General features: G+C 45.8%; 2 protein-coding genes and 1 long non-coding RNA gene across 5 annotated transcripts; 1 reads left to right on the forward strand and 2 right to left on the reverse strand.

The window, feature by feature from the left end:
* On the reverse strand, positions 1–1,050 carry LOC136534610 (receptor-like protein EIX2). Its single transcript, XM_066527015.1, has 2 exons — positions 394–1,050; positions 1–238 (listed from the first exon to the last, which is right to left on the reverse strand). The coding sequence occupies exons 1-2, from the start codon at positions 1,021–1,023 to the stop codon at positions 140–142; spliced, it is 729 nt and encodes a 242-aa protein (XP_066383112.1). The 5' UTR covers positions 1,024–1,050; the 3' UTR covers positions 1–139.
* Positions 1,051–7,401: 6,351 nt separating this feature from the next.
* On the forward strand, positions 7,402–10,973 carry LOC136534613 (uncharacterized). 3 transcript variants are annotated; one of them, XM_066527020.1, is made up of 5 exons: positions 7,402–8,423; positions 8,946–9,769; positions 9,977–10,208; positions 10,472–10,742; positions 10,836–10,973. In XM_066527020.1, the coding sequence occupies exons 2-5, from the start codon at positions 9,595–9,597 to the stop codon at positions 10,917–10,919; spliced, it is 762 nt and encodes a 253-aa protein (XP_066383117.1). In that variant the 5' UTR covers positions 7,402–8,423; positions 8,946–9,594; the 3' UTR covers positions 10,920–10,973. The 3 variants fall into 3 exon arrangements, with proteins under 3 accessions (XP_066383117.1, XP_066383118.1, XP_066383116.1); XM_066527021.1 differs by having other exon boundaries at positions 9,263–9,769; XM_066527019.1 differs by having other exon boundaries at positions 9,664–9,769.
* Positions 10,974–11,699: 726 nt separating this feature from the next.
* Positions 11,700–14,660, reverse strand: LOC136534614 (uncharacterized). The gene is made up of 3 exons (XR_010778763.1): positions 14,324–14,660; positions 12,777–13,667; positions 11,700–11,820 (listed from the first exon to the last, which is right to left on the reverse strand). It is a non-coding gene; the product is annotated as an uncharacterized lncRNA (long non-coding RNA).
* Positions 14,661–23,626: the final 8,966 nt, after the last annotated feature.

The raw sequence follows: 23,626 nt of genomic DNA on the forward strand, positions 1-23,626 counted from the left end.
CCATGAACACTGCGGTAGTCTCCCTATCATGTCCGCATTGATACTGTTGTATTCCAAATTGAGTAACTGCAAACTGCACAAATTTTTCAAGGCCGTTGGAACGATACCTGATATGGAATTCTGATCTATATATAAGACCTCAAGCGAGGACATGTTTCCTAATGCAGCAGGGATGGGCCCAGACCATCCACAGGAAGAGAGATAAAGCTTCTTGATGGTAGTGACATCCCAAAACCAGCTGTGTTGGAGGAACGAGTTAAATGGAATGTAAGACAAATCAAGGATCTCAAGATGTGTGAGGTTAGAATGGGAAAGATGTAAGATTTTGCTGTCAAGTAGACAACAAGACAGGTCGAGGGTTTTCAGATTAGGCAGCATGTTAACCTTGCTCACCCAATCACTTGCGGAGTTGAGGTTCCATGAGCTCATAACAAGGCTCCTTAGTGAAGATAGATGTGGAAGCCATGTAAGATCTGATACGTATACGTCCGGAAAACTGCTAAGATCAAGGTGCTGCAAGCGAGAAAGGTTACCAAGCTGCCAAGGTATACTCCCCGAATAATCAGCAGAGGAGAGGTTGAGGTACCTTAGATTGTTGAGGGCACCCAGAAACGACAAAGGTTCGTTTATGCTATAATTGAAGTCGTTGAAGCTGAGATCCAAGTATCTCAGATGTGGTAAGGCAGCAATAATGGTGGAGTTCATGATCTGACCTCTCCGTTTGAACTCTTCCGTAAAGTCCTCAGGGCCACGGAGGTCAAGTTTGATGACATGGCCCGTTTGGTTGTCGCACCGGACTCCCTTCCACCCGCAGCAGTCTTCGCCTCGCCATGACGAGAGGAGCCCGTTAGGGTCTACGAAGCTTTTCTTGAAGGAGATGAGTGCCTCGCACTCGCTTGCAACGCAGCAACGAGCCGAGACCGCCCTTGCGTGAGCAGAAAAGGACGAGGACAGTGTCACGGAAAGGGTCAAGACGAAGACTGCAGCAGCAGCTCCTTGAAGATGGAGTAGCCGAGCAATCATTTTGTGAGAGCCTGGCTAGCTCTTCGTTGTTTTTGTCTTTTTGGCTATTTGTGCATGGAATGTAAACTATGTACTCCAGTAGTTTTGAGTGGCACATAGCTTGATCTACCTCTCTCTCTCTCTATATATATATATATGCAAAAATAAAGTGATATGTATGCACAAGCGCAATGAAGTCTACGTGCCGTGCTTGACCAGCAGGCAGCGGGCACCAAGTCAACTAAAGTAATCCAGCGATCGACAGCAGGTAATACTCCACTACTACTCCATCAAATAACTCCCGCGTGATTGTCAGTTGTCACTTGTCACCCAGGCTGGGAGGGAGACCACCATCGGGGTCTATCATATCGACACAGGTAATACTCCACTACTGCTACTTGTTCTTCGACGTACTCCCTCCGTTCCTTCTTTTAAGTGTTGTTCTCACTTTAGAGAAGTTAAATAACTCCCGCGTGATTGTCAGTTGTCACTTGTCACCCAGGTTGGGAGGGAGACCACCATCGGGGTCTATCATATCGACACAGGTAATACTCCACTACTGCTACTTGTTCTTCGACGTACTCCCTCCGTTCCTTCTTTTAAGTGTTGTTCTCACTTTAGAGAAGTTAAATAACTCCCGCGTGATTGTCAGTTGTCACTTGTCACCCAGGTTGGGAGGGAGACCACCATCGGGGTCTATCGACACAGGTAATACTCCGCTACTGCTACTTGTTCTTCGACGTACTCCCTCCGTTCCTTCTTTTAACTGTTGTTCTCGCTTCACGAGAAGTTAAATGTACTCAACTTTGATCAAATATCAACAAAAAATATTAATATTTATGGTACTTAATTAGTATCATTAGATAAACTATAAAATCTATTTTTATAATAAATTTATTTGGAGATACAAATATTGCTAATATTTTCTATAAACCTAATTAAATTTAAGAAAATTCGACCAGCACGAATACCACATCGATACTTAAAAAGAGACATAGTGAGTAGTAATTATTTCTGAGATCTATAGGCACTTTGTCTTCGTCTGATCCACATCGAATTCTTGGCACATATCGGCTCTCCAGTCAATAGGAAAGCACATGCTGGTTGTTGGCTGTCCGATCCATATCTCTTAGCCAGTTTTTTAAAGGACTTGCTAGCGCCCAGATGTCCGATCCAGGCGCTAGTGTCGGGTGCTGCTCGCACAGTACGAGCAGGCGCTTAGCGCGTCGGGCTCGCAAGCGAGCGCACCAGTAGTGGGCCTGCGCCGTCCCGGACGTCGTCCGCACCATCAGCCTCTTCCCACGCGCATCCCATGTGCAACACTCCGATCTAATTTTGAAACATCCAGATGCAACAGTTGCAACATACAAAAGAAGACATATGAAACACTTGAAACAAGCGTATGAAACACTTGCGAAACCGCCTGAAAAATATTTGAAAACAATTGCAAACATATGCAACATCCAGATAAAACACCTACAAACATACGTATGAAACACCTAAAAACACTTGAAACATATGCTTGCAACATGCATGTATTTGCAACATCCAGATCTACTTTGCAACATCAAGATAAAACACTTGCAACATTTATCTGGAACAAATGAAACATTTGGAATATACACTTAAAACATACGTGTATAGCCATTACAACATGTGCAACATCCTATCTACTTTTGCAACATCCGTATGAAACATTTGAAATATACATCTGAAACAACTGAAACATTTAAAATATAGGCTTGCAACATGTCTAAAAACTCTTGAAAACACTTGAAAACACAGCATTGCCAGAGGGCCACGGCCTACCTAGTGGGGAACTGCGGTGGAGCAGGCCTCCTCTTCCTACCGACGACGCGAGGTGGATGGGGGCACACACGCAGGCACATGCCTTCCCAGGCACAGGCGCAGGCCTCCCCTGCCTCCCCTTCGGTGACGGGCGAGGTGGATGGGGGCGCGGCGCTAGATGGTGGTGCGGCGCGGGCATGTAGAGCAGCGAGAGAAGGGGCCGGGTGCCTCGTGGGAATGACCAACGTGGGAAGGGCCGGCCACGCGGGAGAGACGCTGGAGCAGGCGCTTCATGCTGGGAAGGGAGCAGGGAAGAGAGAGCGCCCTGTTGTGGGACCTTGCGGCTGAAGGGTCAAGATGGCGACTAGAGGGGGGGGTGAATAGTCCTTTTTAAAACTTAATCACGTTGGCTAACCAAAACAAGTGCGGAATTAAAACTATCGGTCTTAGCCAAGACTACACCCCTCTATCTATGTTCACTAGCACCTTGCAAAGATACTAATCAAACAATAAAGGTGCCGGGCTAGCTAGAGCTCTCCTAACCAATTCTAGAAGCAAGGTCACACAAACCTATGCCACTAATACTTTAAGCAACAAGGGAGCTCCTACACATACTAGTAAGCAAAAGCACAAAGCCAACTAAGCTCACTAGCAATGCTCAATAATAAGGCAACCAATGCCAAATTAGAGAGCGCAAATACTTAGCTACACAAACTAAGCAATGTGACTAACAAGGTTACTAAGACCAAATTAGCCACGCAAGGAAGCTACTTCTATGCTACACAAGCAAGAAGGTAATTAGCAAGCTACACAAGCTATCTAATTACAAGAGCAACTACACAAGCTTAATATATATAAAAGTAATTTTAAGCTTGTGTAATGGGGATGCAAACCAACGGGAAGAACAAGGTTGACACGATGATTTTTCTCCCGAGGTTCACGTGTTTGCCAACACGCTAGTCCCCGTTGTGTCGACCGCTCACTTGGTGGTTCGGCGGCTAATTAGCATCACCCGCTAAGCCCGCACGTTGGGCGCCGCAAGAACCTACCCCTTGAGTGAGGGTAGCTCAATGACACGCTTTACTAGAGTTGCTCTTCGCGGCTCCCGCGGGGCGAGCACAATGCCCCTCACAAGCACTTCTCCAGAGGGCCGCACAAGCTTCTTGCGCGCTTCGACGGAGACCACCACCAAGCCGTCTAGGAGGTGGCAACCTCCAAGAGTAACAAGCACCACCGGCTTGCAACTCGATCACCTAGTGCCACTTGATGCAACCTCACGATGCAATCACACTAGAATCGCTCACTCACACAATTGAATGATCACTATCAAGTATGTGTGAGATGGAGGGCTCTTAAGCACTCTTAAGCATGGACACAAAGTCCCCTAAGGTGCTCCACTGAAGCCATGGCCGAAGGCCACTTCTATTTATAGCCCCAAGGGCTAAACTAGCCGTTACCCCTTCACTGGGCAAAAATCGGGCCGACCGGACGCTCCGGTCGTGTTGACCGGACGCTGGACCTCAGCGTCCGGTCGCCCGCAGACGGCCACGTGTCCCGATTCCAACGGTCACTTGACCTGACCGGGCGCAGCAGTTTCAACTGACCGGACGCTGAACCCCCAGCGTCCGGTCGTTTCCAGTAAGGTACCGACCTCGACCGGACGCGTCCGGTTAAAACTGACCGGACGCTGGAACCTCAGCGTCCGGTCGAGTACAGTAAGGGTCGAAACCTGGTTTTCCTCGACCGGACACAGCCAGCGTCCGGTGGTTTCAGACCCAGCGTCCGGTCAGTTGACCGACGCCAGCGTCTTCGCGACCAACTCGTTTTCACTTCTAACTTCTTCACCCTTGCACCAATGTGCCAACCACAAGAACTTGCATCCGGCGTAATAGAAAATAGGCATTCCATTTTTCCGAAAGCGCCGAATCCCGCCGAGCTTGTGCCAACACCACCTCCTTTGTAGATGTGCCAACACCACCAAGTGTATCACCTTGTGCACAAGTGTTAGCATATTTTCACAAATATTTTCAAGGGTATTAGCACTCCACTAGATCCTAAATGCATATGCAACGGCGGGAGGGAGAGAGGGACCCAAACCCATCTCAACCCTGCAAACACCACCACCTTTGTAAATGTGCTAACACCACTAAGTGTACACCACTATGTGTATATGTGTTAGCTTTTCACAATCATTTCCCAAAGGATGTTAGCCACTCAACTTGCCACGCCACTCGATCCTAGCGACGATGCAAAGTTAGATCACTCGAGTGGCACTAGATGACCGATATGCAAACAAGTTTGCCCCTCTTGATAGTACGGCCATCTATCCTAAACCCGGTCATAAACTTCTCTACACACCTATGACCGGTGAAATGAAATGCCCTAGGTTATACCTTTGCCTTGCGCATTCCATTCCATCTCCTTCAATGTTGATGCAACACATGCACCAACTCGATCAACAATGATATGATCCATTTCATATCATCACGTGATCATATTGGTTCATCGATCTTGACTTCACTTGCTCTTCACCGTTGCCATCGTCCATCGGCGCCAAATCTTGCTCAAGCTTCACCGCCACGCGGTCCATCACTCCAAAGCCTTTGACTTGCCCTTCACGCTTGCAACCGGTCCATCAAGCCAAGTCTTGTCTTGATCTTCTCCACCTTGATCACATGACTCAATGTCATGTCTCATGTGCAATGAACTCCTTCATCATCACATATGTGAGCTTTGCAACATCTCCAAGCCATTTTCACTTTCATGGCATATGTTGCTCACACACATGTACCTGTGGACTAATCACCTGTGTATCTCACATAAACACAATTAGTCCACCTAAGTTGTCACTCAATTACCAAAACCAAACAAGGACCTTTCAGCGGCGACGGGGTCGGCTGGAGGTGCGGTGTGGTGAGGGACTTGGAGCAGTTGAGGAGGACACCACACCCCAAGTGGGGAAGTTATCTTTTTTTAGAGGCTAGTCCACTGATAGCACAGGAGCGAGGCAGGACTGGGAGCTGCATCCGACGGGACGGACACCCGTGGCTGAGCGTTCCCGATTTTTTAATGATGTGGTCTCCTCTCTCCCAACTTTCTACATGACTACTTTCACTCTGCCAGCAGCAGTTATCAAGCATATTGAGAAGTTTAGAAAGCACTATCTTTAGAGAAGAGCTTATTTAAATGCAAAAAAGCCTCCTAAGGCAGCTTGGAAAATGGTGTGCATGCCAAAGGAAGAAGGTGGTCCGGGGGTGACTAATTTGAAATCTCACAGTGAAGCCTTAACAATGAAAAATCTTCACAAAATTTTCATTAAGTTGGACATCCCTTGGGTGAACATTATTTCTGGAAAAACTCCACCCAAATGGAAGGCCACCAAATCATGTGAAACAAGGCTCTTTCTGGTGGAGGGATAATCTGAAATCGTTGGACACCTTCAAGATGTTTACTAAACTTCAAATTGTGGATGGAAAAGGTTCTCTTCTCTAGGACAATCTTTGGCACTCACGGGTCTTAAGATTAGAGTTCCCTAAACTTCATTCCTTTGCAAAAAAGAAATATATTTCTATATATCTCATCTATGCTTTTGCCATGGATGATGTTGTTTAAGCTAGCAATGCAGGCTCTTTGGCTCAGAAATCTGTTGGCAGAGCTCACCTCCACTGAACCAAGAGTGGTGACATATATTGTTTGTAGACAACAATTCAGCCATTGCTTTGCATTGATGAAGAACCTAGTGTTGAATGGGTGCAGCAAGCATATTCATATGAAGTATCACTTCATCAGAGAGTGTGTGGAGAGGGGTCAAATTGTGGTGAAGAGAGTCTGCACCAATGACCAAAAGGCATAGCTGTGAGAGATCAGTGCACAGCAAGATTTGGGGGGAGAATGTTGGACTAATCCAGCTTGGGTACAGATGATGATGACATTGCCTGGAGACACGTGGACAGGAGATGACGTGGGAGCTCGGGCATTTGAAATCAGCAGGCAAGAGCGCGGTGAGCGCGCCCACGATGTGCATGGCGAGCGCATGTGTGAAGCAGTTGTGCTGAAGCGACTTTGTATCAGTCTTTTAGCAGTTTATTTCCATATTAGCGTGTGTGTTAATTACTGGTGTAAGTAGTATGTGTGTTAAGGTGTGGAAAACACAAGAGAACCACTTGCTTTTTGTGCTTGTATCGTTCTAACTCATCGGAGGAAAATAGCTTTGTCAGCCGACAGTTGCCATGTCTGTGTGTGTTCTGTGTTCTTGATTGATTTCTCGTTTTCTTAGGTTAGCCACTGATCAAACGTGTGTAATTGAGTACTTGAGGCCAACATGCACCACATCGCTATCGGTGAGGAGAGGGAGGACGACGCGTTAGCGGTCATGGCGCCTGCCCCTCGTCGCTATCAACGAGGAGGTGGAGGGCAACAACCATGGCGCGAGGAGGTGGAGGACGACGCGGTAGCAACCATGGCGACAGCAAGGACGTACGTAACCCTCTCTTTGCTTGTTTCCTTCTCATGCATGCAGCCATGACTTAGCTCCTGCATGGTTATATATTTTGCATGTGTAGGCTGCCGCTGGCCTTCAACGACGCCAGGAACGGCATATGTATATACAGATTGCCGCTGGGAACAACACACGCAAGAGAGGGAAAAAACCACGCGTATGAGCGCGCGCGGAGCTTTTCTCTAGAGATTGCTTGTTTATTGAAGCGGCTGCACCCAATCGTGGCTTGGTGGCTTGAGTCTCGCACTTGGCTCATATCACTCGGCTGCGGCTTCTCTCTCTCGGCTCATCATCTCTCTTCTTCTTCTCTCCTACATCTCCTCTCTCCTCCAAACAATTCAAACGGTGCCGCCGCCGCCGTCCACGACGACACTCTCTGGACTCTCCTCCTCCCCTTCCCAGATCTCTCAACGCGCCGCCGCCGCCGCCGTCCACCGCCGCGCCCTCTCTCTCTCTCTCATCTCTGTCACCCCACTCCCGTCGCTACTGGCGCCGCCGCCCCTCTTTCCTTCCTCCCTGTTCACAGTGCGCAAGCATAGATCCGCCACCCCCGTTCCCCAAGTTCTTCCCCGTCCCGCAGTCGTTGCCGTGGGCGTCGCTGGATCTACGTCGGCGTCACTGTGACGCTCGCGGCTTTCCAATCCAAGGCGGGCAGCTGGCCAGGAGGGCGCGGCCCCGCGGGTCGCCGGTCGACGTCGCGGAGCTCTCAAACCAGTGCTCTATGCTTTCCCCTCAAACCCTAGATCCCCAAAGCTTGTTCTTCGTTCTCCTCCAATGCTTCCTACCGCATCCTCCGCTATTCACGGCGATGGGGTTCATCCATATGCTTATTTCCACCCGATTTATGGCGCGTACGGCAATACGGCTACGCGAGGGCCTCAGGGGAGCTCAATAGCTCCGGTCTGGGTTCCTGGCGATGTGGTAGGATTCAACAACGCGTCGCCATTTTTCCAGGCACCGATGCAGTTCAATGGAGGCGGTATGTTTCGTCCAGCAGCGAACCAAATCGCTGTAGGATCTGCGAATCTTGTTCTTCCAATTCATGGCAGCGGCTTCATCTTCAATTCGGCGCATCAGAGAAGCGGCGACGTTTCCATCCAGTACAATCAGCGCCAAGTTGCTATACAGAATACAGGTGCGTTTTTTTTTTTGTTTGTTTCTTGGAAATGCACGTTCTGCAGTACTTGCGACAACCAGTTGCCCGATAGTCACTTATACTAACTGATTAGATTCTGGAACTAAATAAGTAGAGGTCATGAATGTAGATTTCGTATTCCAGAGTTTAATATCCTTCTGTTCTAGTATTCAGTATGTCAATTTCCTCAGTATTTGTTTGCCATTTCTTAGTAAGAATGTTGTGAAACGCATGTCAATTCTCCCCAGGTTTGTTTGCCATTTTATATTGCGAGAAGCAGTTGTCCTATATTCAGTTTTATTTAGTGAATACAGTTCTGGATCTAGTTATGGCATTTTTCACGAATGTTGTTTGCCCAATTATCACATACAAGCTCCCTGTGATATTGGAGTTAATATGTCCATTATCACATACAAGCTCCCTGTGATAGTGGATCTAGTTATGGCAGACTATTGAATGCAGTACCAATTCTCTTGAAGTTTGTTTGCAATTTAATGGTAAGGTCTGGTCTGCATTTGGTAGGAGGAAATTTGGGGATTCAGGGATTCAGTAATATGCAGCAGAATGGATTGTTTTTTGGTTACAATGCACACTCGCAAATTCAACCAATCCAACAAGAAGATAAACCTGGCATGATGTCAATGGAGCCTACAATCGACCGGTTCGCTGGTTGGTTTCTGGGCTGATAAGCCTGGCTGATGCTGGGTGGTTTGTTGTGAGAGGAAAACACTGTTGGCTGGCTGATAAGCCCTGACTGAAACCAACAAGCGAACAGACTGAATTAGTGCATACTACAACCAATCATTAATACTGATTCTGACCAAATCATTTATTGATAGGCACATTTCAGGAATTGCTACGTAGGCCCTGTTTGGTTCTTTAGTCGCTCCTAAAATTCCTGTCACATCGAATGTTTAGATACTAATAAGGAACATTAAATATAGATTAATTACAAAACCAATTACATAGATGGAGACTAATTTGCGAGACGAATCTATTAAGCCTAATTAGTCCACGATTTGACAATATGATGCTACAGTGAACATGTGCTAATGATGGATTAATTAGGCTTAATAGATTCGTCTCGTGAATTAGTCTCCATCTGTGTAATTAGTTTTATAATTAGCTTATGTTTAGTCCTCCTAATTAGCATCCGAATATTCGATGTGACATGAATTTTAGGAGCGACTACAGAACCAAACACCCCCGTAGTGTATCCTCACCGAACTGCAACTTTCAGCAAATGCATCAGGAAATTCCTGTGACAGAGAAAGAATCAAGCATCGGGACAAATATAGGACCACATGCAAACTACCCGCTAAGTGGGAGCAACGTCAATGTAAATGGTATGTATAAGGATTTTAGCTGCTGAACAAAGTTCTGATTAATTCGACAGTTATAAACAATACATCTGTAATGTTTTGATGAACTAGTGGTTTATGAATATGGAAAGGAAAAAATGATTAGTAATAAACATTAGAATTATTAGTTATAAAAAATTGAATTAGGAACTTCTAAGTTTTAACAAGTTGTGTTTAAAATATTCCGTGTAGACGTTGTTAATGTTGAGGAACTTATGGATGACAATGAAGAAGATAAGATAAGCACTGATGATGAACAAGAATACCATGAGGTAGATGATGAAGAATCTGATCAAAGCTTAGAGGAAGAAGCAGAAATGCAAAGGATGGCCAATATAAATGTAAATGCAGATATTGCAGAGAAATCAACTGAATATGAAATTGTTCATCTTAACATTCATGGACGTGCAGTGCCAAAGAAAAGGTAAATGTGAACATGTATACATTACTTTAGTGCCATTACTAGCTTCTGAAGAGAGGAAATTTACGTGGGAGTATTATATTAAATGAATGTTAATATTATATTTATGCTCTAAAGTGAATTAAGGATGTTACACGAGATAAATACTTGTTAGTACTATTGTCAAGCAAAAAGCATAATATTATGTATACTAAGCAATTATTTTTACGTTTTACCTTTTTTGCAAAAGTCTTTCCTGTTTTCTGACATTTGACGTTGTCTTGGAGGCGCCGTTTCCCAAAGGGGTACAAAATTCCAGAAAGCAGGCCGCCAAGAGATATTGGCACAATTGAAAAGGCAATGAGGAATGCACCAAAGCACATTACAGTTCACATATTTGAGCCAAAGCTAGGGATGGTGTTTGATTCTAGGGCAGAGGCATACAAATTCTACAATCTTTATTCATGGGAAGTTGGTTTCGGGATACGTTTTGGAAGCTTTGCTAAGAACAGAGTAAACCAGATGAGAACAATGCAGGAAATAGTGTGTGAGAAGGAGGTGAGCACTATCTTCAGTTCAATAGCAGATTGATCACTTAATGGGAATTTATAAGATGCTAAATTAATTCAATAATATCTTTTTTTCATTCAGGGATTTGACAAACGCTGCAAAAATAATTCCAAGAGAATGCATTGCAAGGATGCACCGAACAGAAGATCTAGGTTGGTATGTTAGTAAACATGTAACTCAACACAACCATCCCATGTCTGTGCCCTGTGGAGAAAAAAGAGAATGGAATTCACATAGTAAGATAGAGCAATGCACGAAGGATATGATTTGCTATCTAAGGGAGAATAATGTGTCCCTAAGCAGGGTACATTGTATTATGGGAAGTTTGTATGGAAGTATGGACGGTGTGCCTTTCAATCAGAAATCACTGAGGGCTGTCTGTTCTCAGATTTCAAGGGACCAAAAGGACGATGATATTTCAAAGACTTTAGAAATATTCAGAAAGATGCGATCACAAGATCCTGGGTTTCAGTTCAGTGTAGATCTTGATGGTGATAAAAAGGTCAAAACACTAATTTGGACAAGTGGACGGAGTCGAAGCCAGTACAACTTCTTTGGTGATGCAATTACATTCGACACTACGTACTGTACAAACATCTACAAAATGCCTTTTGGTATGTTTGTAGGGGTCAACAACCACTTCCAGAGTGTGTTGTTTGCTGGTGTGCTGATGACAAAGGAAGACACTGATAGTTTCAAATGGGTATTCAAGGAGTTCATCACTTTAATGGGTGGGAAACATCTGGTCACTATCGTAACAGGTACGTAGTAATCCCATGCTAGTAAAATGTTCTGCTGTCACTTGACTATAGTTCATCGTTCAAATAAATAAATCTTGCTTGTTACAGATCCGGTGAGGCAATCAAAGAGACAATTGTGAAGTATAGATTCCAACTGGTATATAGGAACGATTCTGTGAGCAAGTGGATATAAAGGTTGCCAACTGATTCATAGAGCACTGATATTAGCACTGTGGTCTTAGAATGAGGGGACTTCTGTTCAATCACTTCTGGAGCAAGGGCTCAAATTTCTTCCAGCAAGCTGATACGCAACTTCATTTACAACACTACACAGATAGATAATCATAGAAAAAAAGTCAACAAGGCCAAATACATATCAGAAACAGTTTAACTAAAATAATAGGAGCAAAACACGTAAAAATAACTAAAAACGGTAAAAACAACAATGGTACTAAAAGAGCTATCTATGAACAAGCTTCATAAGGGTAATGAACAGAAGGGTTATATGAATGGACTGTCAAAAAACAATTCAGAAGACCTCTGTAAACAACCAAAATCAAATCTATGAAAACTAGAAGACTGTACCAGGAAAACTATCTTTACTGTCTGATACATCAATTTTTCAGGTATACACCAGATTGATGAGTTCATGATTACAAACATTGTGTTACAAAAAAAAAAAAAAAAAAAAAAAACTCATAGAAATTATGCCTAACGTTTGGATGTCAAGTGATCTCAGCATCCAAAAATGTTAGAACAAAGGCAAGCAAACAAATATAAATTATGGTTTCAATCAGGTACTTAAACTGTGAACGTTTTAAAGCCATCTCAACATGGTTTCAATCGGGCAAAAAGCACACATAAATACAAAATAGCGCTCTGATATAGTTAAATAAGTATTAAAGGAACTACCTACGTCTTGATTGAGATAAATATAACAATTATGAATGTTTTGTATAAGAAAAAAAAATCTGATCAAGAACAATGTAAAGCAGCAGGATATAGCAAGGCAACTGTTGTATTCTGACAATCCTAAAAGAAAGCTCCAACAAGAAAAGAAAAGGCACCTGAGTAAGGTAGTGTTTAGTTCCCAAAATTTTGCAAAATTTTTCAAGATTCCCCGTCACATCAAATCTTTAGACGCATGCATGAAGCATTGAATATAAATAAAAAATAAAACTAATTACACAGTTTAGACGAAATTCACGAGACGAATCTTTTAAGCCTAATTAGATTATGATTGGACACTAATTGTCAAATAACAACGAAAGTGCTATAGTACCATTTCGCCAAAAATTTCACCAACTAAACAAGGCCCAAGTAGGTCCAGTACCAGGGGACAATATATGAACGGGTACTACACGCTAATCCAGAAGTAGTAGTGCCTGTGCACAAAAAAAAAAAAGCAAAATAAAGATGACAAGAACGAAAATGAAACAAACAAATGGAGGATATAAAACGATAACGACCTGGAGACAAAGACGTGATCGCCAATATGAAAAAAAAAACAGATAAATGTGAAGCCCTAAAACGAAGAGAGGAGAAAAATGTGAAATCCTAGTACGCTACAATCATCACAGAAAATATTAAAAAGAATAGCAGGTCAGCTGAATTAAGTTTTATTTAGTCTCAACTTCTTAATTTAGAGTTGACTACAAGAAGCTACAATCAACACAGAAAATGCTAATGCTAATTGGATTCCCATCCAAAATCACATCAAGACAGCATCCATTAGTTACTCTTCAAGATAAGAATCAATGTCTTTGATGTCCATATAAATCTCACCCACAAACTAGAAAAATTATCTAACAAATCATGCTACCTGCAGAGCTCTGAAGAAACAGGGAAAAATGTTGTTCAAAGAAGTTCAGTAAGCAGGAGAACTATACCGAATTACTTCATGTAGCATAACAGGTAGCAAGCATTTCAAATCTAAATTGATATTGTGCTACAGCTTTGGTAGACCATCTGTATGCAAGTAAATAAGTAAAGGACTAGGCAATCAATAATTTAATTTTAATATCTTATTATGGTGATGAGAGAAACTGAGATGGTGGAATAGGGGAGAGGAAAAGAAGGAACCGGCATGATGGAGCGGCAGCCACCGTATCAATAACAATTTAGAACAATGATCAGTAGGATACAAGACTGATATACCCGCTACTCAGCATAGCTGCATAAGAATGACTATAAGGTCTCCACATCACATGGCTAAAAGTAAGATGTGACAGCACATAGGAAATAACTATAACACAGGTACAATTCAAAATTCCGAAATAATAAAGAAATTAATACAAAGGAACAATTAGAAGTGTACCTGCATAACGAAAACTAAAAACACAGATTAGGTATTGTGTAAGTGGAATAGTGCTAGAGGACAAAACAAAAACATCCATTAACATATTGCTAAAATTTTATTTGGAATAAGACATGATTAAAGAACTACCAATAGGTTTTTTTTTTCAAACAAATTGTGTCCTTGTACAGTGGTGTTTTTGTCAAACAAATTGGAAGAAAAATACTAGAGTATCAGTTCCATAGAATAAAATGCTAGTATTCAAGAATTGTGAAAAATACAGTGCAAGTAAACTGGCAGTACCAACCACTAGATAGTAAAGGTTTGGACTCCATTGTCCATTGGGAAGTGAACTAAATTAGTTCGTAATAGCTAAATAGATAGAGTAGATAAAAAATCAGAAACCTATAGAGGAAGCGAAGTGAATCGAAACCTACAGAAAGCTATACTATCGAATCGAATAGGAATATACAGAAAGCTATACTATCGAATCGAATAGGAATATGAGCAAATCAGTTCATCAGGAAAGGTACCTTCGTGAAGAACAAATCTCGGATCTGAAGACCTAGATATGAAATAACCGGTCAAGAATGTGGCTCTTCCGATGGAGAGAGGACGGATGAGGTGCGGCAGAGAGAAGCTCACACAACGGCGCCGGGGAGAGAGGGGCGGGGAGGAGGTCAGAGAGAGAGAGGGAGGAGCGGCGCTAGAGAGATAGGGGAAGGAGGAGATAGGGTTCCCAGTGCATGCTCGTGCAGATGTGGCGTGGTCCGATGGGGGCGGCGGCAGCGTCCTAGGAAGAAGGCGACGGCGGCGGCGTAGGAAGGGAATCCGAGAGAGATAGAGAGGGACTGTGAACAGGCTGAACAAGCCGACCTGTCATCCACAGTCGAGCCAAGGAAACGAGCCGATTGTTTTGAGCCGGCTACCCGCAGGCACCGGTACATCCACTGACTGAAACACGTGGGCCCCAGAGTGGAAGGCGTAGGGAAGTAGTATACATCGATTTTTTTTTTAATTTTAACCTTTTTTTTAAATAATTTTAAATCTAACTCTGTCGGTTTTTTTAAACTAACATTTTTGGCCGCGCCTATGGCCCTGGCGCGACCAAATGCCTGTGCCGCGCCATACATGGTGGCGCGGCATAGGGCTGACGTGGCGTGGGCCGGCCGGGGGGGGGGGCCGCTGACGTGGCGGGTCTTGCCGCTCCACCGACTCTGGCGCGGCAGTGCCGCGCCCTGTTGTGTGGTGCGGCTGGACCAAACATACCGCACGAGCAGTCACACCACCTGGCCGCTGCGCCTACCGCCAGCCCCGGCTACCTGGATGGTAGAATCGAAACACGTCGCGCCCGTATTTTGTTGAGTTTTTTTCACGGACGAATAGAGAATTTGATAAGCTAATGATTAGTTTTTCGTCTTTCATAATACGGTTATGCACCATTTTAACTAATTAATTACGAAAAATTGCCACCGGTGTCCAGATACGCCGGGATTGTCGGTTCCCGAACGCAGGGTACTTAATCTCGTCGGCAGTGCTACCGCGACTCAAAGAAACGAATAAGAAGCAAGTTGACAAGCTGCCACATAACATATTCATTGTTTTGACATAAGTTTGACATAACATAACCAAATAACCCCGCAAGTTTCGGATGCCAATATTCGTTTGACCTAAACAAACTAAGACCCAGGAGTGTAAGGATCCCTCGGACGCCTCTGTCTCTTCGGATTTGTTGGCAACACATTGAGAGTGTAGCCAACATCGGTATGGTCGCGTCGACGGTGCGTACGGCTCGTACCCTGCAGGTATATGATACGCACGATTACTTATAATTCTTTATGATCGTTAGTTCATGGAGCCACGTATTGAAACAAACTATCTTTGTTAGTACATACGAGGCTCCTTGGGTGTCAAACGGGGCACCACCTAGCTGAGACATGTCGATCTCGTCATGCGGCCATTCGTCCCACTAGCCGTGCTGTCCGCGGAAGCCCGGGGGTTCGTCGTCGTCGTCACCGTCCTCCTCCTCGTCCTCGGTTGCAGGGTCCTTTCCAGCGCTATGATGTGGTGGTGTACGTACCACGGAAGTGGCACCATGCGTCATCGGCTGAGAAGAGCCGGTTGGTGTCCTCAAAGAGGCTGAAGACGTGTCACCCGACCGCACGGGGAGTGGCGGTTCCTCATAAGGAGTGTCCATGCAGCTCAACTTCTGAGCTAGCTTCCTACAGCTCTTCTTCACCTTCTACATAAATAGACGTTAAAGTTAGTTCATTACCCAAACGCATATACAATAAAGAAATATTTTCAAAACGAACAAGTTTATGTTTACCTCCACAAAAGCCACGAGAACGCGTGGCCCCTGCCCTCTAGACTCGTGAAGCCGGAACGCTGCTTCGTTGGACAGCCTTGACAATTGTGTTGCCTGGGTACAGAAACGCGGTTGGACAGTTTTAGTACACATACTTAATACCAAAAGGATAACAAATTGTACCATTCAAGTATCTTACCACGTATCTTTGAAGCGGGGCTCTCTGTAGCTGTGTGTCCTCCCTAGTGGTAACGTCGTACATATCTTTGATGACATCTTCCTCTGAGTCCTCGTCAATCGCCACGTCAGTGTACGGGGGCTTGATATGTGTCCTCGTAGACCTGTGAAGCCACCGTAGGTACTCGTCGAAGGTGTGCTGGTCGTGTGGAGGACCCGCAAGGACCGCATGTACGAGCTGTGTGTCACGTGCCAATCCTTGGTCTTGTACCTCTTCCTACGGTCAAACCTGCAACAAAACGATATTAGTTGTACCAAACACACCTCTGAATTGTAGCATTGTTATTAATCGATAATGCACCCGTGCAATACTTGATTGGTGGAGTAAAGCGGTGGGCAGCCTATCATTCTTCCAAACTGTCTGCAGACCCAGATGGGCAAGTGAATCTCGACCACATGGAAGAAAATAAGAGGAATGTCGCAGCGATACTCGTGTGACTCGTCCCTAGTGACATGACTCAGATAGTCCTGGAGCTCCGGAGAATCCCAAGGACATCAAAACACCTGAAATTTCATAATTGTGTTAGGTTGTGATATAGTGTACATCAAAGAAGACACTGCTACGATAGTATAGAGAGCATAGCCTGGTGCTGTGTCAGGACATCGACACCGTCTGTATACTCCCTATACTTACGCCACGCATTCTCTCTAACTAACTGTGCTTCCGTCCAGATATACAGAGCTGTAGGGATTGTATCATGCCCGTTCCATTGCTGCATTGAACACGGTAATGAATTAGCAACAAATAATCTCATCATATCTAACTGCCTGGAAGAATATAATGAACCAAAGTACTTATCGGTAAACCATTATTAAGGGACCTCCCAATGGGCAATCGTTCTCAACACCAAACCTGGAGTAGGTAGGAGCAACCCCCAAGGTTCGCATATCCTGAAGTGCGACGGCAGGCAACGCATAGTTGTCGATACGTCCATGCCAGGACTGCGCTGCCCTAGCTGTACCCCGCTATGTTCTCCCATGGCTGGCGAAGTATGTCAAGGAAGATCCAGCTGATGGTGTTGCCCGAGACGTCTGGGAAGAGGAAAGCACCAAGAAAGTGCCAGAGCCACACTCGAGCGAACCTGTCGATCTGTGCCTCCTCAGCTTATGGGTCCAAGTACTCAAAGCGCTCTGTGATCTAGGACGACGAAACACCAAAACTTTTCCTGTAATTGATCAAAGAAAATGAGACCCGATGCCAGCTGTAAAGCAATGCAAGTATTAAATAGGCTTGAATTACTCACTTATTTTTCTTAGAAGGATCATCGTTCGGTGGAAGAAAACCAATAAACTAAGCCACCAGCTCCCTCCAGTGATCGTTGTCAACTATCCCTATCACTGGAAGTCCCCAACCGAAGGCCTAAAATAGCCTTCACGTCCTGCAACGTCAAGGTCATCTCGCCACAAGGTAGGTGGAACATGTGGGTCTCAGGCCTCCACCTGTTATAAGAATAGAACGACTGTTAGTTGCCTCTAATTTGTTACAAGAAAGTTTACGTACAAAGAATGCACTCGCACCTGTCTACAGCTGCAGTAAGTAGTGCTGGATCAAGGGGCGGAAGACCGTGGTTGACAACACGGACAAGCTCAAGGAAGCCGGCACGCCGTATGTACGGCGTATAACGCTCGTCCCACTGATGCGCCCTGATGTGAGTGCGGGGCCTCAAAGGAGGCAAGGACACCTCTGCATCGTTGTCACTCAAGATGTGTGCTCGGTGCTGGTTATCGTACTCCACCTTCAGAATGGGGTACAACGGATGCTGCGTGGGAGAGGCCATCCTGTTACAAATTGATAAACAAAGCGTTAGAGTATTCAAATTAACAAAATTCAAGTTAACATTAGTAAGTTCACAAACAAATTCACTAACCTAACTAGCATAAATCTCTAAACCCAAAATCCTAACTATACTAGATAATAAATACATAATCAATCCATATAAAACTTTGGTTCTAAAATTACAAGTAATCTCTCCGTCTTAAAATAAATACACATCTTGCTTCTCGAGTAGTCAAATATGTTTAAGTTTGATCAAAACTAAAAAACGGTATCAATATTTCTATCTCCTAATAAGTTTATTACGAAAGTATACTCCATGCTTAATATAATAGTACCTATTATGTATCATAAATATTAGTACGCTATTACATAAATTTGGTCAAAGACACTAATAATCAATGAAAATAGCCTCGATGCCTCTACATGCTCTTAAAATGCTAGCACTAGCAGACCATCATCAACTTTTTTGCTTCTGCGACGGTCGCTCGAGGATTGCGAGGGCACGTGAGGTACCGTAGGGATACAAAAAATACTAACTATACTAGATAATAATAAAAAAAATATGAAATCTAGAGGGAGGTACCTTATGAGCGGGCGGCCTTGACGCGGCGGCATTCGTGGTGCGGCTGGCTAGGGCGAGCAGCCGAGGCCGGCCCGTGCGGGCGCGGGCGGGGCGAGGCAAGGCCGAGCGGGCGCGTGCGGCCACAGGTAGGGCGCTGGCGGCAGCTGGCGGCGGCGTTCGGGCAGGCGGGCAGGGCAGGGGTGCATGCGGGCGGGCGAGCTTGCAAGCGGTATATATCTGGTCCTGCCGCGCCACAGATCAGGACGCGGCACTGACGCGCCAGGGTCGGTGGCGCGGCAAGACCCGCGACGTCAGCGGCCCCCCCCGGCCGGCCCACGCCACGTCAGCCCTGTGCCGCGCCACCATGCATGGCGTGGTATAGGCATTTGGCCGCGTCAGGGCAATAGGCGCGGCAAAAAGTGTTAGTTCTTTTAAAAAAAACGACAGTGTTAGATTTAAAATTATATTAAAAAAGGGTTAAAATTAAAAAAAAATTCTATATATCTGAGTACGAGAGGGAGAGAGAAGGCATGGTATTTTAAGCACTCCTCCGTATTATTACTGTTCTTCCTCCTTCGACCCCTTCTTCTCACAGCCAGCCAGTGAGCCCCGGCGACGGCGGAAAGTTGCACTGCATCGGTGCCGGAACAGCGCGAGATGCGTGGCCATCCCGCCGGCAACACCGATGACCATATGCCAACCCCGCGGCGGATCGACGGCACTGCAGATCAAGGGCGGCGGCGCGCGGCCCAGCATCAGCAAGTGGCCTGGTGACGCTCTCCGGCCCGGCACGGCAACGCAACAGAGGGATATTAAACTCTGGACATATTATCCAACAGCAGTCGGACGGGCTTGGCCTGCTCTCCTGATGACTTAACAAGTCGCTCTTCTCTGCATCGCCTTCTTCAGAGTGTTGCTTCAGAGTAGCAGAGGAAGGAACGCTGGCAATCCATCCCCGCTTCTTGAGAGCCGGCATGACCCTAGGCGGGCGCTCCTGGGAAGCGCTGCTTGAGAGGAACCAGCAGCTCCCAGGTGGCCAGGGACGGCGGCATCTGGGACCACTGCACCACTGGGGAGGAGCGACGATCCAGAATGGCTTGTGGCACCTGAAACTGGGCAAGTTCATCTGGGAGAGCATTAGTGACCGGCAGCTTACCATGCGAAGCCTTCAGCCGGGATACATCAAAGACCGGGTGGATGGAAGAAGTTGGCAACTCCAGTTTGTATGCGGCCGCGCCAATACGAGCCAGAATCTTGTAGGGGCCGAAGCATAACGGAATGAGAGCTTTTGATTAGCACGCCTGGCCAAGGAAGGTTGCACATATGGCTAGAGTTTCAAGAACACCCGGTCTCCAACAGAAAATTGGCGCTTTGAACGGTGTTTATCTGCCTGACGCTTCATTCGCGTTTGAGCACGGCTCAGATACTGCTAAATCAAGGAATTCATGACGGCGCGCTCATCCAGCCAATTGTTGAGGTCAGTAACAGGTGTGGCTGCAGGGGAAGCATGACCGAAGTGCCGAGGAGGAAAACCATAGAAGACTTCAAATGGGGATCGACCCAAGGAAGAATGGTAAGAAGAATTTTACGAAAACTCGGCGAGGGAGACCCACAGAACCCATTTAGAAGGGCAGGCATGAGTGAAGCAGCGGAAGTATATTTCAAGGCACTGGTTCACCCGCTCGGTCTGCTCGTCCGTCAGCGGGTGGTAAGCGGTGCTCATGCGTAGAGAGGTGCCGAAGATGGTGAAGAGGGTCTTCCAGAAGGCACTTGTCAAAATACGATCATGATCAGAGATTATGGCTAGAGTGTCATACCTGATTTTAAAGACAAAATCGAATACACAACATATGTATGACACGATCAATTTTCATACATATATCCACTTTATTACAATATCAAAACCAGAGTTGCTTACATAACGAAAACATTATTACAAAATGACCCGTGGGTCTAAAACAAAATCTCATAGAACTTCCAGCGTAAATGGACGCCATCTTCACAGGAAGGTTGACCAGGGGCAGCACCAGCCTAGAACACGTCGTCGGGGTCGAAGGCGTTGTCTTCAACATACTCCTCGTGGTCTCCAGTGTCTGGGTGGGGTAGCAGGAGGACAAAGAGAAAGGGTGAGTACATCGAAAGCAAGTGTAGGAATAATATGACATGAGGCTTATAATAAAGGATAGGCTAACTTTGTTTGACACTAGCACCTAAGCGACACACATATTAACTTAATTTTCTCAGCACCTAGTTACTAAGTGAGATTCTGCCTTCTCTTCAGAGAACCAAACCAACACTTGGATCCCATCCGAGGCAACCACAAGAGCCAACCATTCCCTTGCCAAGGGAACCACCAACCACAAACTAGGAAGCCATCTAATCAAGAAGAAGTCTAGGCCACTCTTGACCGTGAGCACGGCTGATATATCAGTTTTACACTCTGCAGAGGTTGTACACTTTCACCACGAGTCGTGTTTCCCCCATTATGCTAAACACTACCTAGGTGCCAAGCGGGGTCTCACTACAAGGCCTTTACAAAGCTGTGGTTCCCATCCCTGTGTATTCACTAAGGATTTATCGATTTAGGCCTCTTCTTGTGCCACTAAAATTTCCACAATGCACAGAAATAGACAGCTAATTACTTAGCCAGGGCTAGAGCCATGTAGCCCTCGAGATTGCGCTGTTAAGCCGGGCTACTTGTCCATGAACCGGTCCTTAGAATCCAACAAGAACGAGCACAACCCAAAACCACCAACCACTAGGTCATCACACATCCATCAATATCCACCATACCATAGCACAAACTAGACTCAGCCAAATTTTCCATCCTGTCAGATTCCTAATCACCATATTGCTAAAAAGATTACTAACCCACATGTTGCATATATCATTAATCAGTATTAAATTATAACCTTTCCATCCCAACCATGATAGCAAACTAAGCATGACACTACCTATCCAAAACCAGGTTTCAACGATAATGGGAGTGTTCGGTTGGACTTAAGTTCACTGTTTATGCTAGAAAAATACTGTTTATGCTGAAATTTTGTGAGAAAAAAACACTGCTCCAGCTGGAAAAAAAGCAACCAGCCAGCTAAAGCCGGCCAGCCGAACACTCGCAATGTAAACAAGTTCTAGTAAACCCTATCATGGGATTTAAATTTGGACTCTGCATGCAACTAATGGTCTAACTACTCTAACTCAAAGTAAAACAAATGTAGGAGCAAGTATGGTCAATGACACTTGCCTCAAAAGCTGTTCAGACACTTGTTCTTTCCTTGTGGATCAACCTTGATTCAGTCTTCTTCGATAGACAACAACTACGGGAACAAGTATAACAAAGAAACATAATATAAACATACTATAAAGGTTGCTAACATGCAGGGCTTGTTTCTACGACCGCATGAGCGTAAAAACCACTAAAAACGGAGATACGATTAAAAAGTTAGGGGCTCTTGTGTTCTTGTCCCTACTTTGACGTGAAATTGTGATTTTGCCCTCGTTTTTCTAACTTTGTGATTTTGCCCTTAACTGTAGCAAAGTCAACGCGATTTTGCCCCTGGTCAACGGTAAAAACAGGGGCAAATTCGCGTTGACCAGGGGCAAAAACGCGTTGACTTTGCTACAGTTAAGGGCAAAATCACAAAGTTAGAAAAGTAAGGGCAAAATCACAATTACACATGTGTGTAAAGGGCAAGAACACCATTTTCCCAAAAAGTTATAGGCTTTTGAAGTTTTAAGGGCATTTTGGTAAATAGAAAGATTTATTTGTAAATACTTTTCAAATTTAGGGACCAAAACATAAATACATTTTTAAAACAAATAAATCTCCTTTTCATTTCTGATAGGGCTAAAATAGAATTATATCTAGACTTCAGGGGCTAGCAGAGAAGATTATAAAAGGCACATGAAACAGAGATGAAATTGGAAAACCAACAGGGGTAGATTGCAAAGTGCTGCTGACTGGAGATGTTGACCTGCTGAGGTGGCATGGACAGATGAAGTGGCGGTTGCTGAATGGCTTGCTGATGCTGACTGGGATGGGTGCATTGACTTGTGTTGACCCTAGTCAAGATCGCATCTCAGCCGCTGATCTTGAATTCGACGGCCGTGGAATGCCTGCTCGGCTCCTGATGCCACCGTCGTTTGTTCAAGGCTGCGGAGCGGTGGCGGCTCGCCGGCTCTCAGCCGGGACGACACTTCGGCGGCCGGCGGTCAACGGCAAGCGATGAAGGATGGAGAGGAGTCCACAGCGAACTCGCCAGTGGGGTCCTTGTTGGCGGTGACATCACAGAGGCGGCTGACCTCGGTGAGCGCCGGTAGGGGAGGGCATGGGCTCGCCGACGCACGGTGGAGAGGTGTCTGCGGCCCTAGATTCAAGCCTATGAGTGGGGCTGTGGGTGCGGTGTACCCTTGCAAGGCCAACGGAGCAAGCGGTGGGGCACAAGGTGGTCGGAATGGGGAGATCGAGAGCTCGGGCCGAGCTTGGCCATGGCGACGGCGATGAGTGTGGGAAGGGGTGAGGGAGTAGTGGCGTGCAGAGGCGGTGCCGAGGGAGGGTTTTTAGGGGGCGGCGAGGTATGAGGGCCGGGTCGCAGAGCTCGGGTGGCCGGCCATCAATGGCAGCCGTGATTCGGGCGCACGGGTGAGCGGGTCAGGGTGGACCACAGCTGCCGGGCGAGGATGCGGGAGGAGGAGCTTGGTCCGTGCGGGCGCGCGCTTGAGGACAACGATGGCGTTCGGGTCAGGCGAACGGAGGTGAGTGATGACATGTGGCCCCCACCTGTTGGTGAGAGGGAGAGAGGGAGGCGAGTTGGGCTGGTTGATGCGTCCGCTGGGCTAGGGCCCAAGAAGGCGAGGGAAGGGGCGCGGGCGGGGAAGGTTGGGCCGGCCAGAAGCGGCCCAAGGGAGAGGGAGAAAGGTTTGGCTTTTTTTTTGTAAGTTCTTTTGAA

Source organism: Miscanthus floridulus, unplaced genomic scaffold, assembly GCF_019320115.1.
Source record: "Miscanthus floridulus cultivar M001 unplaced genomic scaffold, ASM1932011v1 os_2095_2, whole genome shotgun sequence".
In the NCBI taxonomy this organism is placed as follows: domain Eukaryota; kingdom Viridiplantae; phylum Streptophyta; class Magnoliopsida; order Poales; family Poaceae; genus Miscanthus; species Miscanthus floridulus.

Bases quoted from the DNA above. Each gene is read 5' to 3' on its own strand.
- LOC136534610 (XM_066527015.1), bottom strand. From the start codon at position 1,023: ATGATTGCTCGGCTACTCCATCTTCAAGGAGCTGCTGCTGCAGTCTTC. The intron at 239-393 runs GTGAGCAAGGTT...CCTCCAACACAG, and splicing joins TCAACTCCGCAAGTGATTGG to CTGGTTTTGGGATGTCACTA.
- LOC136534613 (XM_066527019.1), top strand. From the start codon at position 8,331: ATGGCAGCGGCTTCATCTTCAATTCGGCGCATCAGAGAAGCGGCGACG. The intron at 8,424-9,663 runs GTGCGTTTTTTT...TGCAACTTTCAG, and splicing joins AGTTGCTATACAGAATACAG to CAAATGCATCAGGAAATTCC. The intron at 10,743-10,835 runs GTGAGCACTATC...TTTTTCATTCAG, and splicing joins AAATAGTGTGTGAGAAGGAG to GGATTTGACAAACGCTGCAA.